Source organism: Onthophagus taurus, chromosome 3 (assembly GCF_036711975.1).
Source record: "Onthophagus taurus isolate NC chromosome 3, IU_Otau_3.0, whole genome shotgun sequence".
NCBI classification, from domain to species: domain Eukaryota; kingdom Metazoa; phylum Arthropoda; class Insecta; order Coleoptera; family Scarabaeidae; genus Onthophagus; species Onthophagus taurus.
Genome location: NC_091968.1, coordinates 28002915 through 28029423, shown reverse-complemented (window position 1 = coordinate 28029423; position 26509 = coordinate 28002915). Strand labels below are relative to the sequence as shown.

Sequence of the window (26509 nt, the reverse complement as noted above, 5' to 3'; positions counted from 1 at the left end):
ATAAATATGGTACCGATGTGGCGCCTCGGACGCAAGCGATCTTGGCTTTATTAAACCATACATCTTTGATAACATATCGATATGGCATTGCTCTACTGCCTCGGCCACAAGCGACCTCGGCGTTATTACGCCGCACGTCCTTGAAAGGCACTTAAATGTCTGTAAATATGGTGCCGATGTAGCGCCTCGGCCGCAAGCAACCTCGGCTTAATTAAACAACACATCTTTAAGAACTGATTGATATAGCATTGCATAACTGCCTCGGCCGCAAGCGACCTCGGCTTAATTATGCCGTGTACTTTTGACATTTTTAGATTTTTATAAATATGGTGCCAATGTAGCGTCTCGGTCGCAAGCAACCTCGGCTTTATTAAACCACATAAAGAAACTTTTTTATTTCTTTAAATTTTTATATAATAGCTGTACATTAATTTTTTTTCTATTTTATTTCAGTATTACGAAATGTCGTACGGCCTCAACGTAGAAATGCACAAACAGGTAAGTTCCATTATTTCATTAAAAGCCATCCCTTTGGAGGGTTGCTTTTGAATACTTCAAACCCCCTTTCCATTGGAAAATGTTTTTTTTTTACCTTTTAACTTTTCACCCTCCTGTTTAGTTGATCAAATATTAAAATGATAATTTCGTCTAGACCTTTCCGATATGAATTGAATTTTCTTTATTTAAATCATCCCCTTTGTTCATTTATTTAATTACAATTTACGAATTAATGTTGTCTAGCAAATAAAAGTGCAATCAAAAAATAAAGAGTAGTAGTTTTAGTAATGTTATGGTGGTGATATCTATAAAGTGGTTGGTCATAAATCTCGAAAGTTCGAGTTACGAGAACGTTTAGAGGGTGGGTGTGGGTAGGAAGAGAGGAGTAGAGCATCAATTTGCCCGGCACGATTTAATTTAGCGATAAAACCGTTTTCTCCCCTACCGCCGTCGTCTCGAAAAACGAAAGGGGCGCGCCAGATGCCGCTATACATAATTTTCGGGACCCTCTGGGGGTGGAAAAAAAAGTTATTGCCTTTTTTCTAGGGGTATAAGGTAAAAAAATTTTAATTTATAATTGATACCCATCGATATGGCCGCGCGTCCCAGCTCGTCGTTGGGGTGAATTTTAATGAAGGGGATGATAACGTCGGGGCGGAATGGAAAGTCCGGAAGGCACGTGCTCCGGGTATTAACGAAGGGGTCGATTAGCATAACAGAGATTGCGTACCACCGACCAAGTCTCGACTCGACGTCCCTTTGTTGTTGTTGTTTTTGTTCTTTTCTTTGCATATATAAAAGAGGGGATGAAACGGAGATAGAAAGTAACTTTTTGCTATCCGGGTCTTACCCCCTACTGAATTATTTTCGTGTTTACCTACGCGAGTGTACGAGAGGGATGTTCTAAAAATCCCTGCGAAACCCCAGCACGTTACACTGCCACCTGGCGGCAACTTTTCATGCCACCCCCCCTAAATTCCCGTGTCGTCTCTAAGCCTGGTAATGTATTCAAAGGGATTACTCCCCGTAGGCCGTAACTTTTCCCTTCTACTTCAGCAGTCTCGACTAATGACACTATTGTACGCAAAGCCCCCGGACGGTTTTAAATAATTGAAAGGGGACGAGAGCGATTACGTTCACCCGGTTTGACATTCTTAATATTTCATTACTCCTTTTTCAAAAAAAACTTTCATTTTTAAAACCCGATTAAAAAATACACCAATCCCTTTGAATGTATTACACCCCTACAATAAAACTCACCCTGTTTTATTTTATACCCAGGGGTGATATTCCCCTAGATATCATTGACACGAAAAACCCAACCAGGTGTTAGAGGTATCATTTTCTCCCTTTTTAATCACACATTCTCAATATACATTATCTAGATTAACCTAATTTTTTTTTCCACCTTGAGGGTGGAAGCCGAATCGTAAACATGCCGAGAACTAGAATTATTCGGATTTAGCCGCACGTTTCTTAAGATGGCTAAACCCGAATTATTTTAGTTTTAGGTCTTGTGTTAGTTCTAGTGATAGTGCTAGTGTAAAACTAGAACTAACACTAAACCTAGAACTAGAATCATTCGGGTTTAGCCGTCTTGAGAGACGTGCGGCTAAACCCGAATGTTTCTAGTTCTAGGTCTAGTGTTAGTTCTAGTTTTAGTTCACTAATAATACACAACCTAGTACTATCTAGCGTAGTAACACTGTTACTAGTACTAACACTACACGACAATGAAGAAACTCCCATGATAACAGCATTCCTTTATCTACATTGTATGCTACACTACGTAACTTGCTCTACGTAGCTTGATGTCCTTTATACTGATTTCAATCAATCAAGACCATCTTCAGGTTAGGTTTGAATCATTATTAAAGTAACAATTGCTCCAATTCCCTTTCTTTTCTCTCTGTTATTCAATTCCTTCTGTTATTCTACACTAGAGATAACAAGTAAAACTAGAACTAACACTAGACCTAGAATTAGAAATATTCGGGTTTAGCCGTGCGTCTGAAGACGCACGGCTAAACCCGAAACTTTCTAGTTCTAGGTCTAGTGTTAGTTCTAGTTTTAGTTCACTAATAATACACAACCTAGCACTATCTACTGCTAATTACCGCTACGTAACACTGTTACTAGTACTAACACTAGACGACAATGAAGAAACTCCCATGATAACAGCATTCCTTTACCTACATTGTATGCTACACTACGTAACTTGCTGTACGTAGCTTAATGTCCTTTATACTGATTTCAATCAATCAAGACCATCTTCAGGTTAGGTTTGAATCATTATTAAAGTAACAATTGCTCCAATTCCCTTTCTTTTCAATGTGTCCAATAAATGTTCAATTTTTGATTTATCATCAATTTCTTATCTATTCAATCTTCTTCTTCTCCAATGGCTTTACAACCTATTGTCGGATTCTAACATTCCTCAATTTTTGTCTCCAAGCCTTTTTGTCCATGACCTTGAGGTCACCTTCAGGTGAATCTGAGCCGTACGGTTAAAATCAAAACTTTCTACTTCTAGATCTAGTGTTAGCTCTAGTTTTATTTGAATAAAAATATACAATAATCGCTGAATAACAACTAATCGCTGAGCTAGAGCTAACACTACCACTAATACTAACACTAGACATAGAACTAGAATTGAAAGAATGGAACTTGAAAATTCGTCACAATGGCCAATGTTGTGTTTTACCAATACAATGTCACCAATTTCTGGATTCGCGGTGTCTCTATGCCATTTTCCCTCTTTGTTGAAGAGTGGTGAGGTAATTGAGTAATAATTGAGGCAATTTGTATTTAAAAAAATACATATATATCAAAGTAAATAACCAACAAAAAATAAAAATAATTAAAATTAACATTTTGACTCTTGTTCTTCGCTTCAGGGTGCATTTAAAAGATCTAAAAAAATCCACACATAGTTTTCGTAACCTCGGAGTGGTAATTGATAGTCACTTGACATGGGGCAGGCACATTGAAAGTATATTAAGAACTTTGAGAATATTACTGTATAAATTCAAATATCTAAGCTCCATACTCAATGCTTATCACTTAAAGACATTGTATCATTTTTTGATAGAGTCGACGCTGCTCTATGCAATTTTGGCAGGAGGTTACCTATACGATACTCATTTAAAACCATTGGAGGTAGGTACTACAGAGTAGGATTATTAAGAAGATATTAGGAAAGGAGCATTTATACCCATCAACACACCAAATTTATTTATATTCGAGGTTATAACTTATACATGCAAAAATAGACATTTGCTAAGAATGTGGAATACCAATACTGTCAGTAACCCTGGTGACCATTAGGGCCTCCTCAACCTCAATCTTGTCAAACTGCATCTAACTCAAAGATTGGAGAAGGATCAACAAAAACTGAAGAAGTAGTTCCATTCCATGACATCGTAGAAGGAATGACATCTGCATGTTTCTTAGACTTAGTAAAAGCCCAAAACACCTTTGGGTCAGATTGGATATTGCTTTTAGCTCTTCTAACATACTCCATGTAATTAAGATGGATTAGATACTTTGCACGACTCCTTAGAATTTAAAAAGTGAGCAATACTAATACTGTGATATTGGTTGCATACTTGCAATGATGACGTCGGGTACGATAATTAATTAACACACTGTATATGGGGTCACTACTGATCCCAGTGGTACCATAAGTTGTATTGCATAAGAATTGCTTATAGTTATTCCAAAGAGTTTGAGAATCACTGATATAAAGTATTTGAATGGTTTTCATTGGTGGCACAACCACCATAACCACTTGAATGCGGTCGCCCGCACGGCCAGTATTAACATTAACATATGTAGTTCGAGCGCCGACCGCGCCGGCGCTACTATCACCACCGCCGCCTCTGATTTACGCTCGCTAATTAGTCGCCCGCCAGAGCCGGCTCGATTTCGGTGCATTAAGAGCGGGCGGTGGTAACTCGGTTAAAACGGGGGGGTTGTAGAGGGCGCTGTGGCGTTAACCTACAAGTTCTAGTCGCTTTTGTTACGGAGACTAAGGGTGGGGTGAGTTTATAAGGGGAGACTTTAAAGGTGGAGGTTGATTGTGTAATTAAGACGCGGAAAATTTTTTTGTAAAATTAATATAGGCAACCCATTTAACGTTAAGTTTTGATGCATTATTTTACGAGTTTATTGTACTAAACATAAAATTGAAATAAGGTAAATTTGGCAAAACAACTTCAACGCCCACATAACGACGACGACCATTAACGTTTACATCCTTGTTTATGTTCGTCGGGTAATAATAACACAACGAAACGGTTAAAGTACACGGGTTAAGTTGCAAAACAATAGGTTCATTCTGCAACGTTGGCACACACAATTCTACAACATCATCAATATTGAAAAACTTTATTTTAACTCTAACTTCAACTATCTTATGTAGAAAATAAGAAACTACGAGACATGGCACCCGTCCATTCGGGTATATGGAGTCAAATATTGACATAAGAGTTGGGTGGCGTGCTCACACTTGTCCTGGGGAAAAAGGGGGGGATGGTGCCTTCTGTGCAAACGGACGCCCCCTGAGAACGCTTCTTCTGTACACACATGTACACAGAGTGGTTCCCCCTTTCCTTTTTGGGGTCGCACGCCATTGGCCCGTACAAATTATTTGAGTTGCCGACTAAACTAACAAAACTAACGGGCGCCCTGTTTACTCATGGTATTACCAATGATGAAAACATGCACCGACGTGGTTTATCAACTAAAATCATTTTTTTTAAATTAAGGCTTAGGATGACAACGTAAAAAATGCGAAAGTAATCCGAGGAGATGAAAGATACGTTGGAAATAATATCACCCCCATTTTATCCTTTCTTTTTTTGGGGAGAAAATCCGGTCTCGTCACGTCCGACACCACAAAAAGCGGACCACGTCGTCCGGAAAATCTTGATATGTTTGTCGGGTTTTATCGGATCAAGTGCGGTCTCCCCCTCTTTACTTTCCGTTAAGGGAGTATAAGAAAAGTATAAGTTTACTACTAGGGTGAAAAAATCAAAAATGTTTTTCTGATGATCTCTTAAATATCGTTTACATTTAACCGTGATTGTTACGAGACTTTTTTTTTTGATCCAACACCGTTTACAACCAATTTCTTTCATTAGCGTAGCTTTCACACACTCAATTTTTTATATAAGAGCAATTAATATTATACCGGTTTCGAAAAAAAGGTCATCTTCAGCTTTAATTTGAGATAGAAATCACTTATAAAAGAAGGATTAAAGTTGCACTTTAGTTAGCACAAGATATTACTACGTTGTATATTTTTATTGAAGTAAAACTAGAACTATCACTAGAACTACTTAATGAAGAACTTAAGTTAGAGGTACTTAATGGTAACACTCGGGAAACGAAGCATGTTACAAAAAAACTTTTGGAGCAATAGTTGTAGCAAATTTTATTCTTAGCAATATTGCTCTCTTGCACTTTTACTATTAGATGCGTCAATATCGAGGAAAATACGAAAATATGAAAATTGGATGAATTTATTGCTCTTGAAAGTACTGAATGGTAACATTTTGGAACCGGAGCATGTTATAAAAAAACTTTTAGAACAAAAGTTGTAGCAAATTTTATTCTTAACAATATTGCTCTCTTGCATTTTTGCTCTTACATGCGTCAATATCAAGAAAAATACGAGTATATCAAAACTGGACGAATTTGTTGCTTTTGCAAGTACTTAATGGTAACACTTTGGAAACGGAGCATGTTATAAAAAAACTTTTAGAACAAAAGTTGTAGCAAATTTTATTCTTAACAATATTGCTCTCTTGCACTTTTGCTCTTACATGCGTCAATATCAAGAAAAATACGAGTATATCAAAACTGGACGAATTTGTTGCTTTTGCAAGTACTTAATGGTAACACTTTGGAAACAGAGCATGTTATAAAAAAACTTTTAGAACAAAAGTTGTAGCAAATTTTATTCTTAACAATATTGCTCTGTTGCACTTTTGCTATTAGATGCGTCAATATAGAGAAAAATACGAAAATATGAAAATTGGATGAATTTGTTGCTTTTGCAAGTACTTAATGGTAACACTTTGGAAACGGAGCATGTTATAAAAAAACTTTTAGAACAAAAGTTGTAGCAAATTTTATTCTTAACAATATTGCTCTCTTGCACTTTTGCTCTTACATGCGTCAATATCAAGAAAAATACGAGTATATCAAAACTGGACGAATTTGTTGCTTTTGCAAGTACTTAATGGTAACACTTTGGAACCGGAGCATGTTATAAAAAAACTTTTAGAACAAAAGTTGTAGCAAATTTTATTCTTAACAATATTGCTCTCTTGCACTTTTGCTCTTACATGCGTCAATATCAAGAAAAATACGAAAATATAAAAATTTTATAAAAGTTTCTAATTCCCAGTCTTGTGTTAGTTCTAGTTTGACATTAGCACTATCACTAGAACTAACACAAGACCTACAACTAGAATCATTCGGGTCTTCAGACGCACGGCTAAATCCGAAACTTTCTAGTTCTAGGTCTAGTGTTAGTTCTAGTTTTATTTGTTTTATATTATTATATTTTTATTGTACTTAGCAATGTTCCTATTTATTTATTCTTAGCTATACTGCTCTCTTTTACCGTAAATCGGGGTTACGTTGGCCTACTTTGGCAGTTTATCAAGAAAAGTATAAATTTACTACTAGTGTGAAAAAATCAAAAATGTTTTTCTGATGATCTCTTAAATATCGTTTACATTTAACCGTGATTGTTACGAGACTATTTTTTTTTTGATCCAACAGATGGGGATGTAATTAAATGTCGGTTAGTCGAAGAGCTATTCGCATTTCCAACACCGTTTACAACCAATTTCTTTCACTAGCGCGTTCGCGTGTCGTAAAAACGAACTCGGATGGCGAAGGAGGTAGTCAAAGGGGGTGGAAAATTTTACTTTCCGAGTGTAATTTAGATCGCGAACTCGACCCGCCATAAACCGATTTATGGTCCCATTCGTCGTCAACGTTCCAACGGACGTTGTTAATGTTATATTACCTCCCTTATAAAACTACCCCCCTACATAAAAAATAATAAATAATTTTAATTATTTCATTTTGATTAATAATCAATATTCGCAAGTTTTATGTCGAAAATTTCGTTTCCCCACTTATAACTGGGCGATATCTGCAAATCCGGGACACAAAGGGATACGAACGTCTGCGCTCGAAGTAAATAAAATGTAGATATCAATCAGAAGCCCCCATTTATAACCCGGCACCCCCGTTTCGTCTTTTATAAGATCCGGAGTCAGCCAGGCGAGTAATGCTTAAGGAATGATACTTTTACAAAGTTGTTTTGTGAAAGTTTTAGGATCCTTTCGTCGTGATGATAAATAGTTTGTGTATTAATATCGATTTTTTTTCTCGACATGAATTTATTTAAAATTCTGGATCCGTTCCTGTGCTTCTCAGGATTTCATTTCGTCCGCCATCGGCGATTGATCTACGGGAGCAGGCAGTTGGCAGGGATTTGTCGGGATAACTCCCGCGGGATATTACCCGAGTTTTCCCCCTTTTTCCTCTCGCTAGGGGGAGAGTCGAAGCTCGTCGCCCTCGGGGGGCCTTGCCTGGAATAGACGGCCGCATACATATATAATAAAGTTATTGGCGAGTTTCGTACGGTATAGGAAACCAGCATCACTTCCCAAGCTTTTTCCCGGGTGCTTTTCTCAAATTCCCTTCAAACCCAACCCCTTCAAGCCTTGGTTTTCCACTTACTGTCGAGAACTGCATTGGTGTCATTGAATAAAATATCCGATGAGCATGCAAAATTGTTATTACATATTTTGTTTGAAGCTTTCTTAAAAATTTTTATATAAAAGCATTTAATATTATACCGGTTTCGAAATAAAAGGCCATCTTCAGCTTTAATTAAAAGAAAGACTAAAGTTGCACGCTAGTTAGCACAAGATATTACTACGTTGTATATTTTTATTGAAGTATTACTGGAACTAACACTAGACCTAGAACTAGAAAGTTTTTTTTCAAGTTGTTAATGGTAACACTCGGGAAACGGAGCATGTTATAAAAAAACTTTTAGAACAAAAGTTGTAGCAAATTTTATTCTTAACAATATTGCTGTCTTGCACTTTTACTATTAAATGCGTCAATATCGAGAAAAATACGAAAATATGAAAATTGGATGAATTTGTTGCTTTTGCAAGTACTTAATGATAACACTCGAGAAACGGAGCATATTATAAAAAAACTTTTAGAACAAAAGTTATTGCAAATTTTATTCTTAATAATATTGCTCTCTTGCAGTTTTACCATTAGACGCGTCAATATCGAGAAAAATACGAAAATATGAAAATTCGATGAATTTGTTGCTTTTGCAAGTACTTCATGGTAACACTCTGGAAACGGAGCATGTTATAAAAAAGCTTTTGAAACTAAAGTTGTAGGAAATTTTATTCTTAACAATATTGCTCTCTTGCACTTTTACTATTGGATGCGTCAATATCGAGAAAAATACGAAAATATGAAAATTGGATGAATTTGTTGCTTTTACAAGAACTTAATGGTACCACTCGGGACACGGAGCATATTATAAAAAAACTTTTAGAACAAAAGTTGTGGCAAATTTAATTCTTAGCAATATTGCTCTCTTGCACTTTTACTATTAGATGCGTCAATATCGACAAAAATACGAAAATATGAAAATTGAATGAATTTGTTGCTTTTGCAAGTACTTAATGGTAATACTTTGGAAACTGAGTACGTTATAAAAAAACTTTTAGAACAAAAGTTGTAGCAAATTTTATTCTTAACAATATTGCTCTCTTACACTTTTACTATTGGATGCGTCAATATCAAGAAAAATGTGAAAATATGAAAATTGGATGAATATGTTGCTCTTGCAAGTACATAATGGTAACATTTTGGAAACGGAGCATGTTATAAAAAAACTTTTAGAACAAAAATTGTTGCAAATTTTATTCTTAGCAATATTGCTTTCTTGTGCTTTTACTATTAGAGGCGTCAATATCGAGAAAAATGCGAAAATATGAAAATTGGATGAATTTGTTGCTTTTGCAAGTACTTAATGGTAACATTCTAGAAACGGAGCATGTTATAAAAAAACTTTTAGAACAAAAGTTGTGGCAAATTTTATTCTTAGCAATATTGCTCTCTTGCACTTTTACTATTAGGGGCGTCAATATCGAGAAAAATGCGAAAATATGAAAATTGGATGAATATGTTGCTCTTGCAAGTACTTAATGGTAACACTCGGGAAACGGAGCATGTCATAAAAAAACTTTTGAAACTAAAGTTGTAGGAAATTTAATTCTTAGCAATATTGCTCTCTTGCACTTTTACTATTAGATGCACCAATATCGAGAAAAATACGAAAATATGAAAATTCAATGAATTTGTAGCTTTTTCAAGTACTTAATGGTAGCACTCGGGAAACGGAGCATGTTATAAAAAAACTTTTAGAACAAAAGTTGTGGCAAATTTTATTCTTAACAATATTGCTCTCTTGCACTTTTACTTTTAGATACGTCAATATTGAGGAAGCTAAGAAAATATGAAAATTGGATGAATTTGTTGCTTTTGCAAGTACTTAATGGTACCACTCGGGAAACGGAGCATGTTATACAAAAACTTTTAGAACAAAAGTTGTAGCAAATTTTATTCTTAACAATATTGCTCTCTTGCACTTTTGCTCTTACATGCGTCAATATCGCACGGGAGTTATAATTTGACACTAGCACTATCAGTAGAACTAACACAAGACCTAGAACAAGAATCATTCGGGTTTAGCCGTCTTAAGAGACATGCGGCTAAATCCGAATGTTCGTCTCAGTTTTAATTTGAGAAAGAAATCACTTATAAAAGAAGGATTAAAGTTTAATTTATTGAAAATTAAGATTTATCAATAATATTTTAAGAGACATATTCCATGTACCTGCTATGAACCAGGTTGAGCAACCAAACTTCTGCATTGTGTTGAATAAAAGGCTTTCTGAATGCCTAAGGATTAAGAAGGGGTGAGATACGATGGTGGTTTGGTGCGCTTTCCGGAAGGTTAAAAGATATGAAAGCCGGAACTGAATTGGGGGGTTGAGTTCCTTTTGTGCTATACACCCCTTATTCTCTACTTGCGGTAAGCGAAGCGGAAATAACTCTGGAAATTCGATTATTTCGTTTTATTTTTATTTACGAGTTGGCGAACTAAGAGGGTGTTAATAAAGTCGGAAAAGAATAAATGTTACCGCAACTCAGTCACGATAACGACCCCGAAAGGGCAAATACACGAAAGGGCACCGGGGAAGGGCATCGAATCGAGTTCTCGAAAGATCGACCAGCTTACGAACAAGGGAAACACCACCCTCGTAAGCAGTAACCGAGCTCAATTACCCAGCAAGTGAACCTGGGTTACGTCTACTTTAAGGGTCACAAGGCCAGCTTTAAATCTTCCCAACAAGTAAGAAGATTTTTTTAGAGATTATAAGCGTTAATGTTATTAAATCATTAAAATAAACAACCCCTATTATAATTGCGCGATAAACCATACCGAAATATTCCCTCCGCAAACACTTCCAGTTTCCAAACAACACCCTTCAAAGTTACCTCCCATTTCATACATTTCATATCAAGCCTCCCTTTCCTTATACATATTTCCGCATTCAATCCCTAACACACACTCGTAACCGTGCGCGCTTTCAGTATGGATATTCCACGATTATGTGTACGTTGAGGGTGGGGTAACTCACCCCATTTCGACCCTTCCCGGGTTTGTTTAAGTAAAACACACGGACCGAAACTTTACAACCCCTTCTCGCTCGGCTCGAAACATTACGCTTACATATACAAATGTGAGAGAGCGTGACTGCTAAAATGCCGCCACCTCACACCCCACAACCACCCCCGAACCCTCCCCTTTTCGGTCTGTTTGCGCTGTGCCCGCCGGGCAATTAACACACCCTTCATGTTGCACACGCAAATACACGACGGAACGACGACTCCCCCGGACCTCAAACACCGGAGCTTGATGGGGTTGGTCATGTATTTTATCACCCTCTACATCAGCTGAAAATTCTAACGTGTATTTATAAATAATTTATAAACAAAGATTTTATTTTTTAACCGCCTTGTAAATGCGGGACTCTCGGTTTCTTTTTTACTCTTTGAGAAAAAATCCCTTTGCACCGGCGGCATGTTTACGATTCGGCTTCTACCCTTCGTGTTTATTTTATTTTCGATGTTTACCCCCTCGAAACGAGACGACGACATTCCGAGGTCAAAAACTCGGAAATTTGCATTCATTTTCAAGTTTTAAGACGTTAAATAAACCCGAAAAAAAATTTGGTTAATCTAGATAATGTGTATTGAGAATTTGTTATTAAAAAGGGAGAAAATGATACGCATTACAAATGGCTCCACTAACACTGATATCACTAACACAGTCTAGTGTTAGTTCTAGTGCTTCAATTTGTTGCTTTTTTAAGGTATTAATGGTAACACTTGGAAAATAGAGTTATAAAAAAACTTTTGGAAGAATAGTTATTGCAAATTTTATTCTTAACAATATTGCTCTCTTGCATTTTTACTATTAGAGGCGTCAATATCGAGAGAAATACGAAAATATGAAAATTGGATGAATTTGTTGCTTTTACAAGTACTTAATGGTAACATTCTGGAAACGGAGCATGTTATAAAAAAACTTTTAGAACAAAAGTTGTTGCAAATTTTATTCTTAGCAATATTGCTCTCTTGCACTTTTACTATTAAATGCGTCAATATCGAGAAAAATACGAAAATATGAAAATTGGATGAATTTGTTGCTTTTGCAAGTACTTAATGGTAACATTCTGGAAACGGAGCATGTTATAAAAAAACTTTTAGAACAAAAATTGTTGCAAATTTTATTCTTAGCAATATTGCTTTCTTGTGCTTTTACTATTAGAGGCGTCAATATCAAGAAAAATGCGAAAATATGAAAATTGGATGAATTTGTTGCTTTTGCAAGTACTTAATGGTAACATTCTGGAAATGGAGCATGTTATAAAAAAACTTTTAGAACAAAAGTTGTTGCAAATTTTATTCTTAGCAATATTGCTCTCTTGCACTTTTACTTTTAGATGCGTCAATATCGAGAAAAATACGAAAATATGAAAATTGGATGAATTTGTTGCTTTTGCAAGTACTTAATGGTAACATTCTGGAAACGGAGCATGTTATAAAAAAACTTTTAGAACAAATGTTGTTGCAAATTTTATTCTTAGCAATATTGCTTTCTTGTGCTTTTACTATTAGAGGCATCAATATCGAGAAAAATGCGAAAATATGAAAATGGGATAAATTTGTTGCTTTTGCAAGTACTTAATGGTAACATTCTGGAAACGGAGGATGTTATTAAAAAACTTTTGGAACAAAAGTTGTTGCAAATTTCATTCTTAGCAATATTGCTTTCTTGCACTCATACTATTAGAGGCGTCAATATTGAGAAAAATACGAAAATATGAAAATTTGATAAACTTGTTGCTTTTGCAAGTACTTAATGGTAACATTCTGGAAACGGAGCATGTTATAAAAAAACTTTTAGAACAAAAGTTGTTGCAAATTTTATTCTTAGCAATATTGCTTTCTTGTGCTTTTACTATTAGAGGCGTCAATATCGAGAAAAATGCGAAAATATGAAAATTGGATGAATTTGTTGCTTTTGCAAGTACTTAATGGTAACATTCTAGAAACGGAGCATGTTATAAAAAAACTTTTAGAACAAAAGTTGTTGCAAATTTTATTCTTAGCAATATTGCTCTCTTCCACTTTTACTATTAGGGGCGTCAATATTGAGAAAAATACGAAAATATGAAAATTGGATGAATTTGTTGCTTTTGCAAGTACTTAATGGTAACATTCTGGAAACGGAGCATGTTATAAAAAAACTTTTAGAACAAAAGTTGTTGCAAATTTTATTCTTAGCAATATTGCTTTCTTGCACTTTTACTTTTAGATGCGTCAATATCGAGAAAAATACGAAAATATGAAAATTGGATGAATTTGTTGCTTTTGCAAGTACTTAATGGTAACATTCTGGAAACGGAGCATGTTATAAAAAAACTTTTAGAACAAAAGTTGTTGCAAATTTTATTCTTAGCAATATTGCTTTCTTGCACTTTTACTTTTAGATGCGTCAATATCGAGAAAAATACGAAAATATGAAAATTGGATGAATTTGTTGCTTTTGCAAGTACTTAATGGTAACATTCTGGAAACGGAGCATGTTATAAAAAAACTTTTGGAACAATAGTTATTGCAAATTTTATTCTTAACAATATTGCTCTCTTGCACTTTTGCGTTTACATGCGTCAATATCAAGAAAAATACGAAAATATGAAAATTTGATGAATGTCGTTATTTTACTACTTGTGGCCTTCTTAAGAGACGTACGGCTATACCCGAATGTTTCTAGTTCTTCCACTTTTAGTTCATTAAAAATATACAATAGTCCAGCGTTACACAAGAATTAAAACTAGAACTAACACTGGACTTAGAACTAGAAACATTTGGGTTTAGCCGCACGTCTCTCAAGACGGCTAAACCCGAATGATTCTAGTTCTAGGTCTAGTGTTAGTTCTAGTTTTACCTGTCATTCCTTGTGTTGAATAACAGAGAAAAAAGAGAGGGAATTGAAGCAACCGTTACTTTAATAATGATTTCAACCTAACCTGAAGATGGTCTTGTTGGATTGAAATCAGTATAACGGACATTAAGCTACGTACAACAAGTTGCATAGTGAATCATATAACGTAGATAAAGGAATGCTGTTATTATAGGAGTTACAAAAACAATTTTGTCATTTATCTATAGTAACGTACATATAGTAACAAAAGTAGTTGTTTATTGTGTTTGGGAGTAAACGTGTCGTATTATCCCAAAAAATATTAATAGTCGACCCAATCTCCGTTGAACATCTGCATTGTTCCCCCCGCTCCCCGTCAATCCGGGCGTATTTTATACCGTCCCGATAATCGTTATATCGGATTTATGCCCATTGTTCACGTAAATTCCCCCCATTCACCGCCGTTTTACGATTCGCTCGCGCCCATAAATACGCCGAGCTCAGGGCCAGACCGTTTTACAGCGTCCTATAAACCCGGGGCGAGTGCCTTTTTTGTCATATCGCCCGTTTATGCGGCCCGTTTATTTTTGATATTCCCCCTTTTTCCCCCATCACTTCATATCTAAGCGCGAATTTTATCGCGGCCGTATAAAATCGGCGAGTTACTTAAACTTCATTATTTTTAATTGATAATTTTTTTTTATGGAAGCGTCGCGTCGGATGGACATCGCGTGTCATATATGATTAACCGCAGACAGTGGTATTAAACCGTTCGTTCCAATCATCCGTATCGGTCGTGCCAAATGCAATTTCGATGTCGGATCTATGAATCTTGGATTCGCAGGGACGGAAATCTACGTGTATCGTATTAATTTCGCGCTTGGACACTCGTGCGGTCGACGAAGCCATCGAATTTGCAATTGTGATTTACCACTTCACTCACCCGAAGAGTTTATTAACCGCGGTGGACGAAACGATCAATAATAACCATTAAATCAATTTATTTTTATATCAATGTTCCAAATAAACTCTACATTAACCGTATCAACAGCTGTTTCGACCAATTTTGGAGGCGCCTCCGTCGAAATTTAACGGCCCATTTAACGAGGCGGTCTCATTATAACGCAATGTAGGAAGCACGGAGCGTCGCATCCATAAATTAACCTTCCTCGTTCCTCGTCGTATCGTCCGCATGGATCTTCGCTTTTAGACGTCGGACATGGACGCACACGTATTCCATACTTCTCTCCCTCTCGCTCTATGTATGTTCCTCTTGACTAGTCGTGGCTTGTCGAACAGGATCGAACCGTCCGCTACGGCACCATCTGATCGCGCGCGCCAACGAATTAACATACAAATTGGTTCGTGATTATATGGGCCCCTTGTAATAGATCGTACATTAATGGGTTAAACACGGTCCACGAGAACGTGATACCATCATGTTAGGAAACGAGATGTAGGTGCTGGATATCTATGTGTAAATATAATTGGACCGCGTTATACATCACTTGACTAAGCGACAAATGAATAATTTTGAGAAAATACTCTAAAAATATAAGACTTCTCAGAGTAGACTGGCTCAAACTATTGAAAATTGATCAGTTTCGGCCCTTGGCCATCTTCAAAAACTCTACAAATGGATTAATATCTCTCATCTTATCCATTTTACAAACAAGTTTCTTTTTATTTTGTTAAAAAAGATCACATATCAATGTCGAAATCAGATTATTAGTTACTAATTTACAAAATTAAAGTTTAAAATCTAAGAACGCTCTTTTTTAACAAAAGAAATATTAAGAAACTTGGGAAAAATTCAAGAATCATCATGTGGCTTAAAAATCGACGATTTTTTCTAAGCAATGTGAAATGGCCCAAAAAATACGTTAAAAATAAAAAGAAAGTGCGGAAAAGTAACTAACACTAGATTAACTTCAGTTATAAAACTTCTATTGTATGATATTTTGGCATATTTGTAATCTTCATTAAAAATCCTTTAAAATGAGTACAAACACGACATATTTATCTTCAATATTTATGAAGTTATGGTCAACTTCCGGTTAAGAATGTCAACGTCAATTTTGACATTTTCTTAATTTTTATAAAATGTCTTCATATCTATGACAAAAACAAAAAATATAATAAAAAAAAAATAAAATAAAAAAAATAAATAAAAAATTAAGGTTGGTATTAATATTTAAAAATTAAATTGCTATCTTCATTGTTGCTAACTTCGTGTTTAATGGTTTTTATTCTAACTTTTTTGTTTTTTGAGATAAGTGCGTCATGTTTGGACTCATTTTAAAGGTTTTTTTAATAAAAAATACATCATGAAAGAACACCATGAAGTTATACATTTGTCTATTATATGATAACTAATTTCAGGTTTAAAATGTCAACCTCAATTTTGACATATTTGTAATCTTTATTAAAAATCCTTTAAAATGAGTACAAACACGACACATTTATCTTCAATATTTATGAAGTTATGGTCAACTTCCGGTTAAGAATGTCAACGTCAATTTTGACATATTTGTAATCGTCGTGAAAAATCCTTTAAAATGAATCCAAACATGATATGTTTAATTCTAATATTACTCGAGATATAAGCAACTTCCGGTTTGAAATGTCAATGTCATTTTGACATATTTTTAATTTTTATAAAATGTCTTAATGTTTGTCACAAAAACAAAAATATAATAAAAGAAAAATTAAAAATTAAGGTTGGTACTAATATTTAAAAATTAAATTACATCATGAAAGAACACCATGAAGTTATCCATTTGTCTATTATATGATAACTAACTTCAGGTTTAAAATGTCAACCTCAGTTTTGACATAATTGTAATCTTCATTAAAAATCCTTTAAAATGAGTCCAAACATGATACGTTTAATTCCAATATTACCCGGGATATAAGCAACTTCCGGTTTGAAATGTCAATGTCATTTTGACATTTTCTTAATTTTTATAAAATGTCTTCATATCTATGACAAAAAAAAAAAATATAATAAAAAAAAAAATAAAATAAAAAAAATAAAAAAAATTAAGGTTGGTATTAATATTTAAAAATTAAATTGCTATCTTCATTGTTGCTAACTTCGAGTTTAATGTTTTTTATTCAAACTTTTTTGTTTTTTGAGATAAGTGCGTCATGTTTGGACTCATTTTAAAGGTTTTTTTAATAAAAAATACATCATGAAAGAACACCATGAAGTTATACATTTGTCTATTATATGATAACTAACTTCAGGTTTAAAATGTCAACCTCAATTTTGACATATTTGTAATCTTTATTAAAAATCCTTTAAAATGAGTACAAACACGACACATTTATCTTCAATATTTATGAAGTTATGGTCAACTTCCGGTTAAGAATGTCAACGTCAATTTTGACATATTTGTAATCGTCGTGAAAAATCCTTTAAAATGAGTCCAAACATGATACGTTTAATTCCAATATTACTCGCGATATAAATAACTTCCGGTTTGAAATGTCAATGTCATTTTGACATTTTCTTAATTTTTATATAATGTCTTAATATTTGTCATAAAAACAAAAATATAATAAAAAAAAAATTAAAAATTAAGGTTGGTATTAATATTTAAAAATTAAATTGCTATCTTCATTGTTGCTAACTTCGGGTTTAATGTTTTTTATTCTAACTTTTTTGTTTTTTGAGATAAATGCGTCATCTTTGGACTCATTTTAAAGGTTTTTTAATGAAGATGCCAAATACGTCAAAATTGACGTTGACGTTTCAAACCGGAAGTGATTGTATTTCCATTAATATTAAAGATAAATATGTCGAGTTTGGACTCATTTCAAAGGATTTTTTATGAACTTGACAAATATGTCAAAATTAAAAGTTGAAAGTTCGAACTTTTTTGTTTTTTGAGATAAATGCGTCAAATTAGACTCACTTTAAAGGTTATTTTATGAAGATTACGAAAATAATAATAAAATTAAAGTTGATTCAAGTTGTTTCACCTTTACCTACCAGACAGCATGAAAATCTCTAAAAACGATAAAATGTCGCTTAGTTAAGAGATGTATAACGCGGTCCAATTATAAATCGGAACAACAAAAACCGTATCTTTTTTACTACACTAATAACACGAAAAATCGAACGCATTTTTCGGCTTTATCTCGAACCTGAAATAGGCGACGATATATTCTCTTTTTATTAGAAAACAGATACCGGGGACTTTACGGTACCAGGAAATTGTTATGGACGCGATTTTACAACCGCCTTAAAAATAAAAAAATACCGTTACCGATTTACGATCTATTCATAGTATTTATTTCGATGTAAACGGTTTTTATTCGGCGATAACACGATAAATGTAAGGATTCTAATCCGGTTAAATATGACCATATTTGCGCACCCTTTACCAATTCGGACGAGTTTTTTTTCCTAACCCAATTAAGCTCGGAGTTTGCACAAAATGCGGTCTTTGCAGTCTCCTCGTTTTGAGGGGTTACGAAACTCCATCCGACGAACCGGAAAAACAAACACCGAGGAAACATGTTGTTTGCTTCGGGATCACGGGTAACAAACATCAGTCAGCGAAAACGCCCCTTCTACCAAAATCGAAAGCAAAAAATCAATAGAGTATAACAAAAATATTCTTCTTTTATTATCTCAACAATTCATTTATTAACTTATATTAAAAAATACAGTGTGTATTAATTATCGTAACCGACGTCATCATTGCAAGTATGCAACCAATATCACAGTATTGGTATTGCAATACGCAAATCGCGATATTGGTTGCATACTTGCTATGATGAATTCGGGATAATTAATTAACACACTGTGTATTAAGTTGCTGAGATGGTCTTTAGACAATAGCAACAAATAGCAGAGGAATAAATACGGACAAAAAGTAAGGTTTCGAGCAATTGCTAGCTACTCTTTTTTAGAACAAAAGTTGTAGCAAATTTTATTCTTAACAATATTACCCTCTTGTACTTTTACTATTAGATGCGTCAATATCGAGAAAACTACGAAAATTTGAAAATGGGATGAATTTGTTGTTTTTGCAAGTACTTAATGGTACCACTCGGAAAACAGAGCGTGTTATAAAAAAACTTTTAGAACAAAAGTTGTGGCAAATTTAATTTTTGGCAATATTGCTCTCTTGTACTTTTACTATTAGATGCGTCAATATCGAGAAAAATACGAAAATATGAAAATTGGATGAATTTGTTGTTTTTACAAGTACTTAATGATACCACTTGGGAAACAGAGCATGTTACAAAAAAACTTTTAGAACAAAAGTTGTAGCAAATTTTATTCTTAACAATATTGCTCTTTTGCACTTTTACTATTAGATGCGTCAATATCGGGAAAAATACGAAAATATGAAAATTTGATAAATTTATTGCTTTTGCAAATACTTAATGGTACCACTCGGAAAACAGAGCATGTTATAAAAAAACTTTTAGAACAAAAGTTGTAGCAAATTTTATTCTTAACAATATTGCTCTCTTGCACTTTTACTATTAGATGCGCCAATATCGAGAAAAATACGAAAATATGAAAATTGGATGAATTTGTTGTTTTTACAAGTACTTAATGATACCACTTGGGAAACAGAGCATGTTACAAAAAAACTTTTAGAACAAAAGTTGTAGCAAATTTTATTCTTAACAATATTGCTCTTTTGCATTTTTACTATTAGATGCGTCAATATCGGGAAAAATACGAAAATATGAAAATTTGATGAATTTATTGCTTTTGCAAATACTTAATGGTACCACTCGGAAAACAGAGCATGTTATAAAAAAACTTTTAAAACAAAAGTTGTAGCAAATTTTATTCTTAACAATATTGCTCTCTTGCACTTTTACTATTAGATGCGTCAATATCGAGAAATATACGAAAATATGAAAATTGGATGAATCTGTTGCTTTTGCAAGTACTTAATGATACCACTCGGGAGACAGAGCATGTTATAAAAAAACTTTTAGAACAAAAGTTGTTGCAAATTTTATTCTTAACAATATTGCTCTCTTGCACTTTTACTATTAGATGCGTCAATATCGAAAAAAATACGAAAATATGAAATTTGGATGAATTCGTTGCTTTTGCAAGTACTTAATGGTACCACTCGGGAAACAGAGCGTGTTATAAAAAAAACTTTTAGAACAAAAGTTGTAGCAAATTTTATTCTTAACAATATTGCTCTCTTGCACTTTTACTATTAGATGCGTCAATATCGAGAAAAATACAAAAATATGAAATTTGGATGAATTCGTTGCTTTTGCAAGTACTTAATGGTACCACTTGTGAAACAGAGCATGTTATAAAAAAACTTTTAGAACAAAAGTTGTTGCAAATTTTATTCTTAACAATATTGTTCTCTTGCACTTTTACTATTAGATGCGTCAATATTGAGAAAAATACGAAAATATGAAATTTGGATGAATTTGTTGCTTTTGCAAGTACTTAATGGCAACACTCTGGAAATGGAGCATGTTATAAAATAACTTTTAGAACAAAAGTTGTAGCAAATTTTATTCTTAGCAATATTGCTCTCTTGCACTTTTACTATTAGATGCGTCAATATCGAAAAAAATACGAAAATATGAAATTTGGATGAATTCGTTGCTTTTGCAAGTACTTAATGGTACCACTCGGGAAACAGAGCGTGTTATAAAAAAACTTTTAGAACAAAAGTTGTAGCAAATTTTATTCTTAGCAATATTGCTCTCTTGCACTTTTACTATTAGATGCGTCAATATCGAGAAAAATACGAACATATGAAATTTGGATGAATTTGTTGCTTTTGCAAGTACTTAATGGTGACACTCGGGAAACGGAATATGTTATAAAAAAACTTTTGGAACAATAGTTATTGCAAATTTTGTTCTTAACAATATTGCTCTCTTGCACTTTTACTATTAGATGCGTCAATATCGAGAAAAATACGAAAATATGAAATTTGGATGAATTTGTTGCTTTTGCAAGTACTTAATGGTGACACTCGGGAAACGGAATATGTTATAAAAAAACTTTTGGAACAATAGTTATTGCAAATTTTGTTCTTAACAATATTGCTCTCTTGCACTTTTACTATTAGATGCGTCAATATCGAAAAAAATACGAAAATATGAAATTTGGATGAATTCGTTGCTTTTGCAAGTACTTAATGGTACCACTCGGGAAACAGAGCGTGTTATAAAAAAACTTTTAGAACAAAAGTTGTAGCAAATTTTATTCTTAACAATATTGCTCTCTTGCACTTTTACTATTAGATGCGTCAATATCTAGAAAAACACGAAAATATGAAATTCGAAATTAACTTCAATACTTTTTAAATGTTTTACTTTTTGTACAACATACATACACATCGCTACAACGTGCTTATTTAAGTTTTGACCAATCCAACGGTCACTGAATGATCTGATCTCTTCTATTGATTCAGGAAGAGATTCCTCTTTCTCTTTCTCCTTCATGCCATATAAAGCAATCTCCTTCAGTGGTTGTTGACAGTATAAATTGTGAAGTTGTAGATAGCTAAACGTCGTTTATAAAATAGAGCGTTATTGGTTGGGTCATTCGGGCAAAGCAATATTGGTTGCAAATCAAAGTTGCAGCTCAAAACATTTTCACGTGCAATAGTATCTTCATTATCCTGCCTCTTTCGCCTCTTGTTTGGAAGTTTGATGAGTTTCGTATTCCTTTTTCGTTTCATCTGTTGGATTATTATCATTTTCGAAAGCCACGCATCACGTATAGTGTTAGTTCTACTTGTAGTTTAATAACCACCAATAATTGGTCCGATACTAACGTCATTTTCTGGATTACAAAGAATGTTGCAGTCCTTTTAGATTCTTGCTTTCAAGTTAAATATTTTTCTAAAATTTTTTTAGTGTGGTTAGATCGACTCGATGGGTATCAAGCACGCAAATTAACCTGGCGTGAAAAATACGTTTTAGTATAAATATTTTCTTTAATATGATGTTGTACCGGCTCCTCCACCAAAATTATTTTAATTAAAATTAACAAAAATAAATATACAATGATGAATATAAGAATAGAAAAACATAGCAAATCGTGTAGTTGTCGGTTTTAACCGCAAGGGACGTCAGTGACGTGGACGGGGGGTTGGCTACAAGACAAAACCGCACCTATGCGAGAGAGATATATGGTCGTAATTAGATAAAGTTCCGTCGGGCTGCGGCGGAGTTAATCTGACGGTCCAACTACAAACTCCCGGATCTGCGATAGGAATGTATTATACATCGGGGTGGTTTTCCAACGTTCCCCAGTGGTGTGCACCGGGGTGAGGGGTGAAAACCGTCCCCCAGAAGCCACTCCGACGTCCTTCGCTGCCAATTAGACTAACTGCGTCCGGACGCCTAATGGGGGAGGTCATCTGGATAGCTTTAATACTGATTGGATCGATTTTTAATTTAAAAAAAAAAACTGAATTATTAAAGAATTAATTATTTCGTTTTATTTTCAGACTGAAATTGCAAAGAGACTGAACGCAATAATAGCCCAGATTTTACCATTTTTATCGCAAGAACACCAACAGCAAGTAGCCGGAGCGGTTGAAAGAGCGAAACAGGTTACGATGACGGATCTCAACGCGATCATAGGGGTGAGTAAAAATGAAATAATCGAATCGAAAAGATTTAATAGGTATTAATTTCGAGCTTTATAACTTTTCAACTATTTATTTATAATATTTGTTTATGTATAAATTTGCGAAGCCGCATTTTCAATATTTTCGCATCGAAATATTATCAAATTTTACGAACGTGTGTACCGAGTTGTGTGCAATTCGCCGGATAAACCGCCGACACATTTTCAAACTTGTATTACTACCCGTGTTTGGATCGAATGAGTTTTAGATTATTTTATATTTATATAAAAACTCGAATTCGATACAAGGTTTACCGACAAATTTGTTCGTAATACGCGTTGGCCCTACCGTTAAAATAAAATATTTATTTTTGTTCAATGGCATTTTGCTTTTAATTACTTTTCGATAAAATCACAAAGCACTCGAATATTATAAATTTATATCCACTAGATAAAAATAAAATACTTTACAACTTATTTAAAATATATCGCGTTTTAGTGGGGGAGAATTAAATTTTAAAACTTGATTTTCAACTTTATTTAAATATTATTATATACATATACAGGGTGGTTCAGTTTTTAATCGGGAAACTTTACTAGGACGTAGTACTTGCCAAAATAACACAAGTTTTTTATATAAACATAGGGTCGCAACTCTTTTGTTTTCGAGCTGTGAGCTGTCAAAGTTGAGCAAAAAATTTACATTATATCTTTTATGTCGGGTATGAGTAAACCACAGAATTTGAAATTTTGTATGTATGTACAATTGGTTAATATCTTATTTTCAACCATACCTTAAACTTCCCTAGCGCCCTCTAAGGGGATGAAATTCACAACCCCTTTGATTTTTTTATAACAACTTCTTAACGCCATGGAATATTAACATAAAAAAATATGGGTTGTAAAGCTTATTCATTACTGGTACTTTTTTGTCTCTTTAGTTTTTTCCTTAATGATAATAGTTTTAGCGTAAAAAAATAAAATATGCTACATTGTACTGTAAAGCGCTGCTATTTTTTTTCTTTATAGGTGGCTATGGACGTTGTGCACTTACTAGGATCTAGTGCTAACTAAATAACACCAATTATTTGTGATTTTCATAAGAAAAACCATAAATAAGATTGATGCCTGTCTGAACAAATTACGTTGTTTTGAACAATATTAAAAAATTGATACTCTTGCTTAATAACCGTCAAAAATTATTAATAACCAGCAATAATTATGGGGATTCACTGTAAATGAAACTTACAAGTTCTCAAAGCCAACTTTTCGAATAATTTTTGCAAAACATGGCGGCACATAGCAGTACATGGCACGATATTTTATTTTTTTACACGGAAACTATTAACTTTAAAGGAAAATACTAAAGAGACAAAAAAGTACCACTAAAGAATGAGCTTTACAACCCATATTTTTTTATGTTAACATTCCATAGCGTTAAAAAGTTGTTATAAAAAAATCAAGGAGGTGGTGAATTTCAGCCCCTTAGAGGGCGCTGGGGAAATTTGAGGTATGGTTGAAAATAAGGACTTAACCAGTAGTACATACGTACAAAGTTTCAAATTCTACGGTTTACTTACAGCCGAAATACAAAACACAAAGTAAATTTTTTTCTCAACTTTGATCGTTCATTGCTCGAAAACAAAAGAGTTGCGACCCTATGTTTATATAAAAAATTTGTGTTATTTTGGCAAGTACTATATCCCAGTAAAGTTTCCCGATTAAAAACTGAACCACCCTGTATAATATAATATAAATATATTATACAGGGTGTATCTGAATAACTGCAACAAACTTCAAAGGACGATTCTTTAGTGAATTTTAAGGGTACTTTGATATATGAACCATTAAATATCAGTGGTTTTCTTACTTTATTATTGTTTTATTTAAAATTTTGAAACGTCGAGTAAACGAGCGTAAATACGATACAACTTTATTCAAAAATTAATTTGAAAAACAATAATAATAGTAAGAAAAACTGACATTTAAACGTCAAAAATATTTCTGACAAAGATTGCAAAGCCTACTAAGATTTTTTATTCAAAATTCATTCCAACTTTTGATCGACAACCCCGTTGTTTAACGGGCAGTGTTTGCTTTACTATTTTTTTTCTCAAAAATTAGTCGTTTTTGTAAAAATTTCAGAGAGACAAAAAAGTTTTAGAATACTTTCATCTATCTATGTAAAATTTTTCTAATGTATTTATCATCTGCATAAAAAAAATTTTAGCAAAAATGCAAAGGGGGTGGTTACGTTTAGTAATTTAGAAGGGTAGGTTGAAAGTACAAATAGGGTCAAAACGTGCCCTATTATGAGTTAAACATATTCCCCAAATTTCATTTTCCTAGCGTTTATGGTTTTTGAGAAAAAAAAATTAAACCAAAATTTTCCGCCATTTTTAAAGGGGTGTAGCTCCTTAGGGGAGCCGAAGTCGCCCATGGTTCATATATCAAAGTACCCTTAAAATTCACTAAAGAATCACCCCTTGAAGTTTGTTGCAGTCATTCAGATACACCCTGTATAATATACAGGGTGTGTTAAATGTGTGGAATATAGCCAATAACTTCACCATTTGTGATTTTAAAGAAAAATGTTTCAAATACAAGAATTTTGTCGGTATTTGCTTGTTTGTATTGTTATTTGTTTCGTTGCTATGGCAACAAATATTGTTATTTTAAATGGCATTTGTTTAAATTGTCAATTTTTTTGACATTTAAAGCTGTCAAATTAGGCGCTATTTTGGCGCCTACTTTGATTGTAATTTGCTGATTTATTATTTTCACAGAACGCATTTTTTTTCGATTTTTTTCTTATACAATCATACGATTTTATATGTTCATCGCGTAGAGGGATTTATCTTCTATCAAAATATGCAAAAAAACATATGAATCCCATAAAATTCATTAAAATAACAATGTTGGTTGCCATAGCAACGAAACAAAAACAACGTAAACAAGCAAATATCACCAAAAAATGCGCCACAATTAATAAAGAAACTTTAATTTGAAACATTTTTCTTTAAAACCACAAATGGAGAAGTTATTGGCTATATTCCAAACATTTGACACACCCTGTATATACAGGCTGTTCGGAAATGACGTAAAAGACCACAAGTACTGACCAAACATATGATGATTTAACTCAACTTATCTATATACAAAATTGCTTAGTTTAGCCGCTAGAGGGCTTTAAAAATAATATTTTTATTTAAATTTGTATAAATAAGTCGAAAAATCCTCCATGGATTTTATTCATTTTTTGTATTAGTAGTTTGTATCAGTAGACTACAGCTATTTGTGGAATAAACTTTAATTTCGAAAATTATAGGGTGTTTAAAAACTTTGTCACAATAAATTATGCATCCATATCTTTTTAACCCCCTTTTATAAACACTCCCATTTTAATTTAGAAACTATTTTCTCTCTTACAAAATTTCAGTTGGGTGAACGGTTTAGCCACAAACGTTTTTTTAAAAGTTGGCTAGGTATAATTTATTTTAAAAACAAAAACAGTCTGTCACTTAAACTTACAGCGGTATTCGTATTTTTTAGCGACTAAACTAAGCAATTTTGTATATAGGTAAGTTGTGATAAATCATCATATTTTTGGTCAAGGTACTTGTGGTCTTCCGTTGTACACGTCATTTCCGGACATCCTGTATAATATACAGTTATTAATATCCCCTCACTAAACCGTTTGAAAAAGAAAAAAATGTTTTATACAAAAGTTGTTTAACTCATCACTTTCTATTACGTAAAATTATTTTCACTTATACAGGGTGTTCCATTTAGGC

General features: G+C 33.6%; 1 protein-coding gene across 4 annotated transcripts in view; it reads left to right on the top strand.

Moving 5' to 3' along the window:
- The window catches only part of LOC111428761 (transducin-like enhancer protein 4), a 200846-nt gene that overhangs the window by 96982 nt on the left and 77355 nt on the right, over positions 1–26509 (top strand). For all 4 annotated transcript variants that reach the window (XM_071194708.1, XM_071194707.1, XM_071194706.1 and 1 more), the window contains exons 4-5: positions 454–498; positions 22594–22731. In XM_071194708.1, the coding sequence (XP_071050809.1) occupies positions 454–498; positions 22594–22731 (183 nt within the window). The remainder of the gene's footprint in view (positions 1–453; positions 499–22593; positions 22732–26509) is intronic.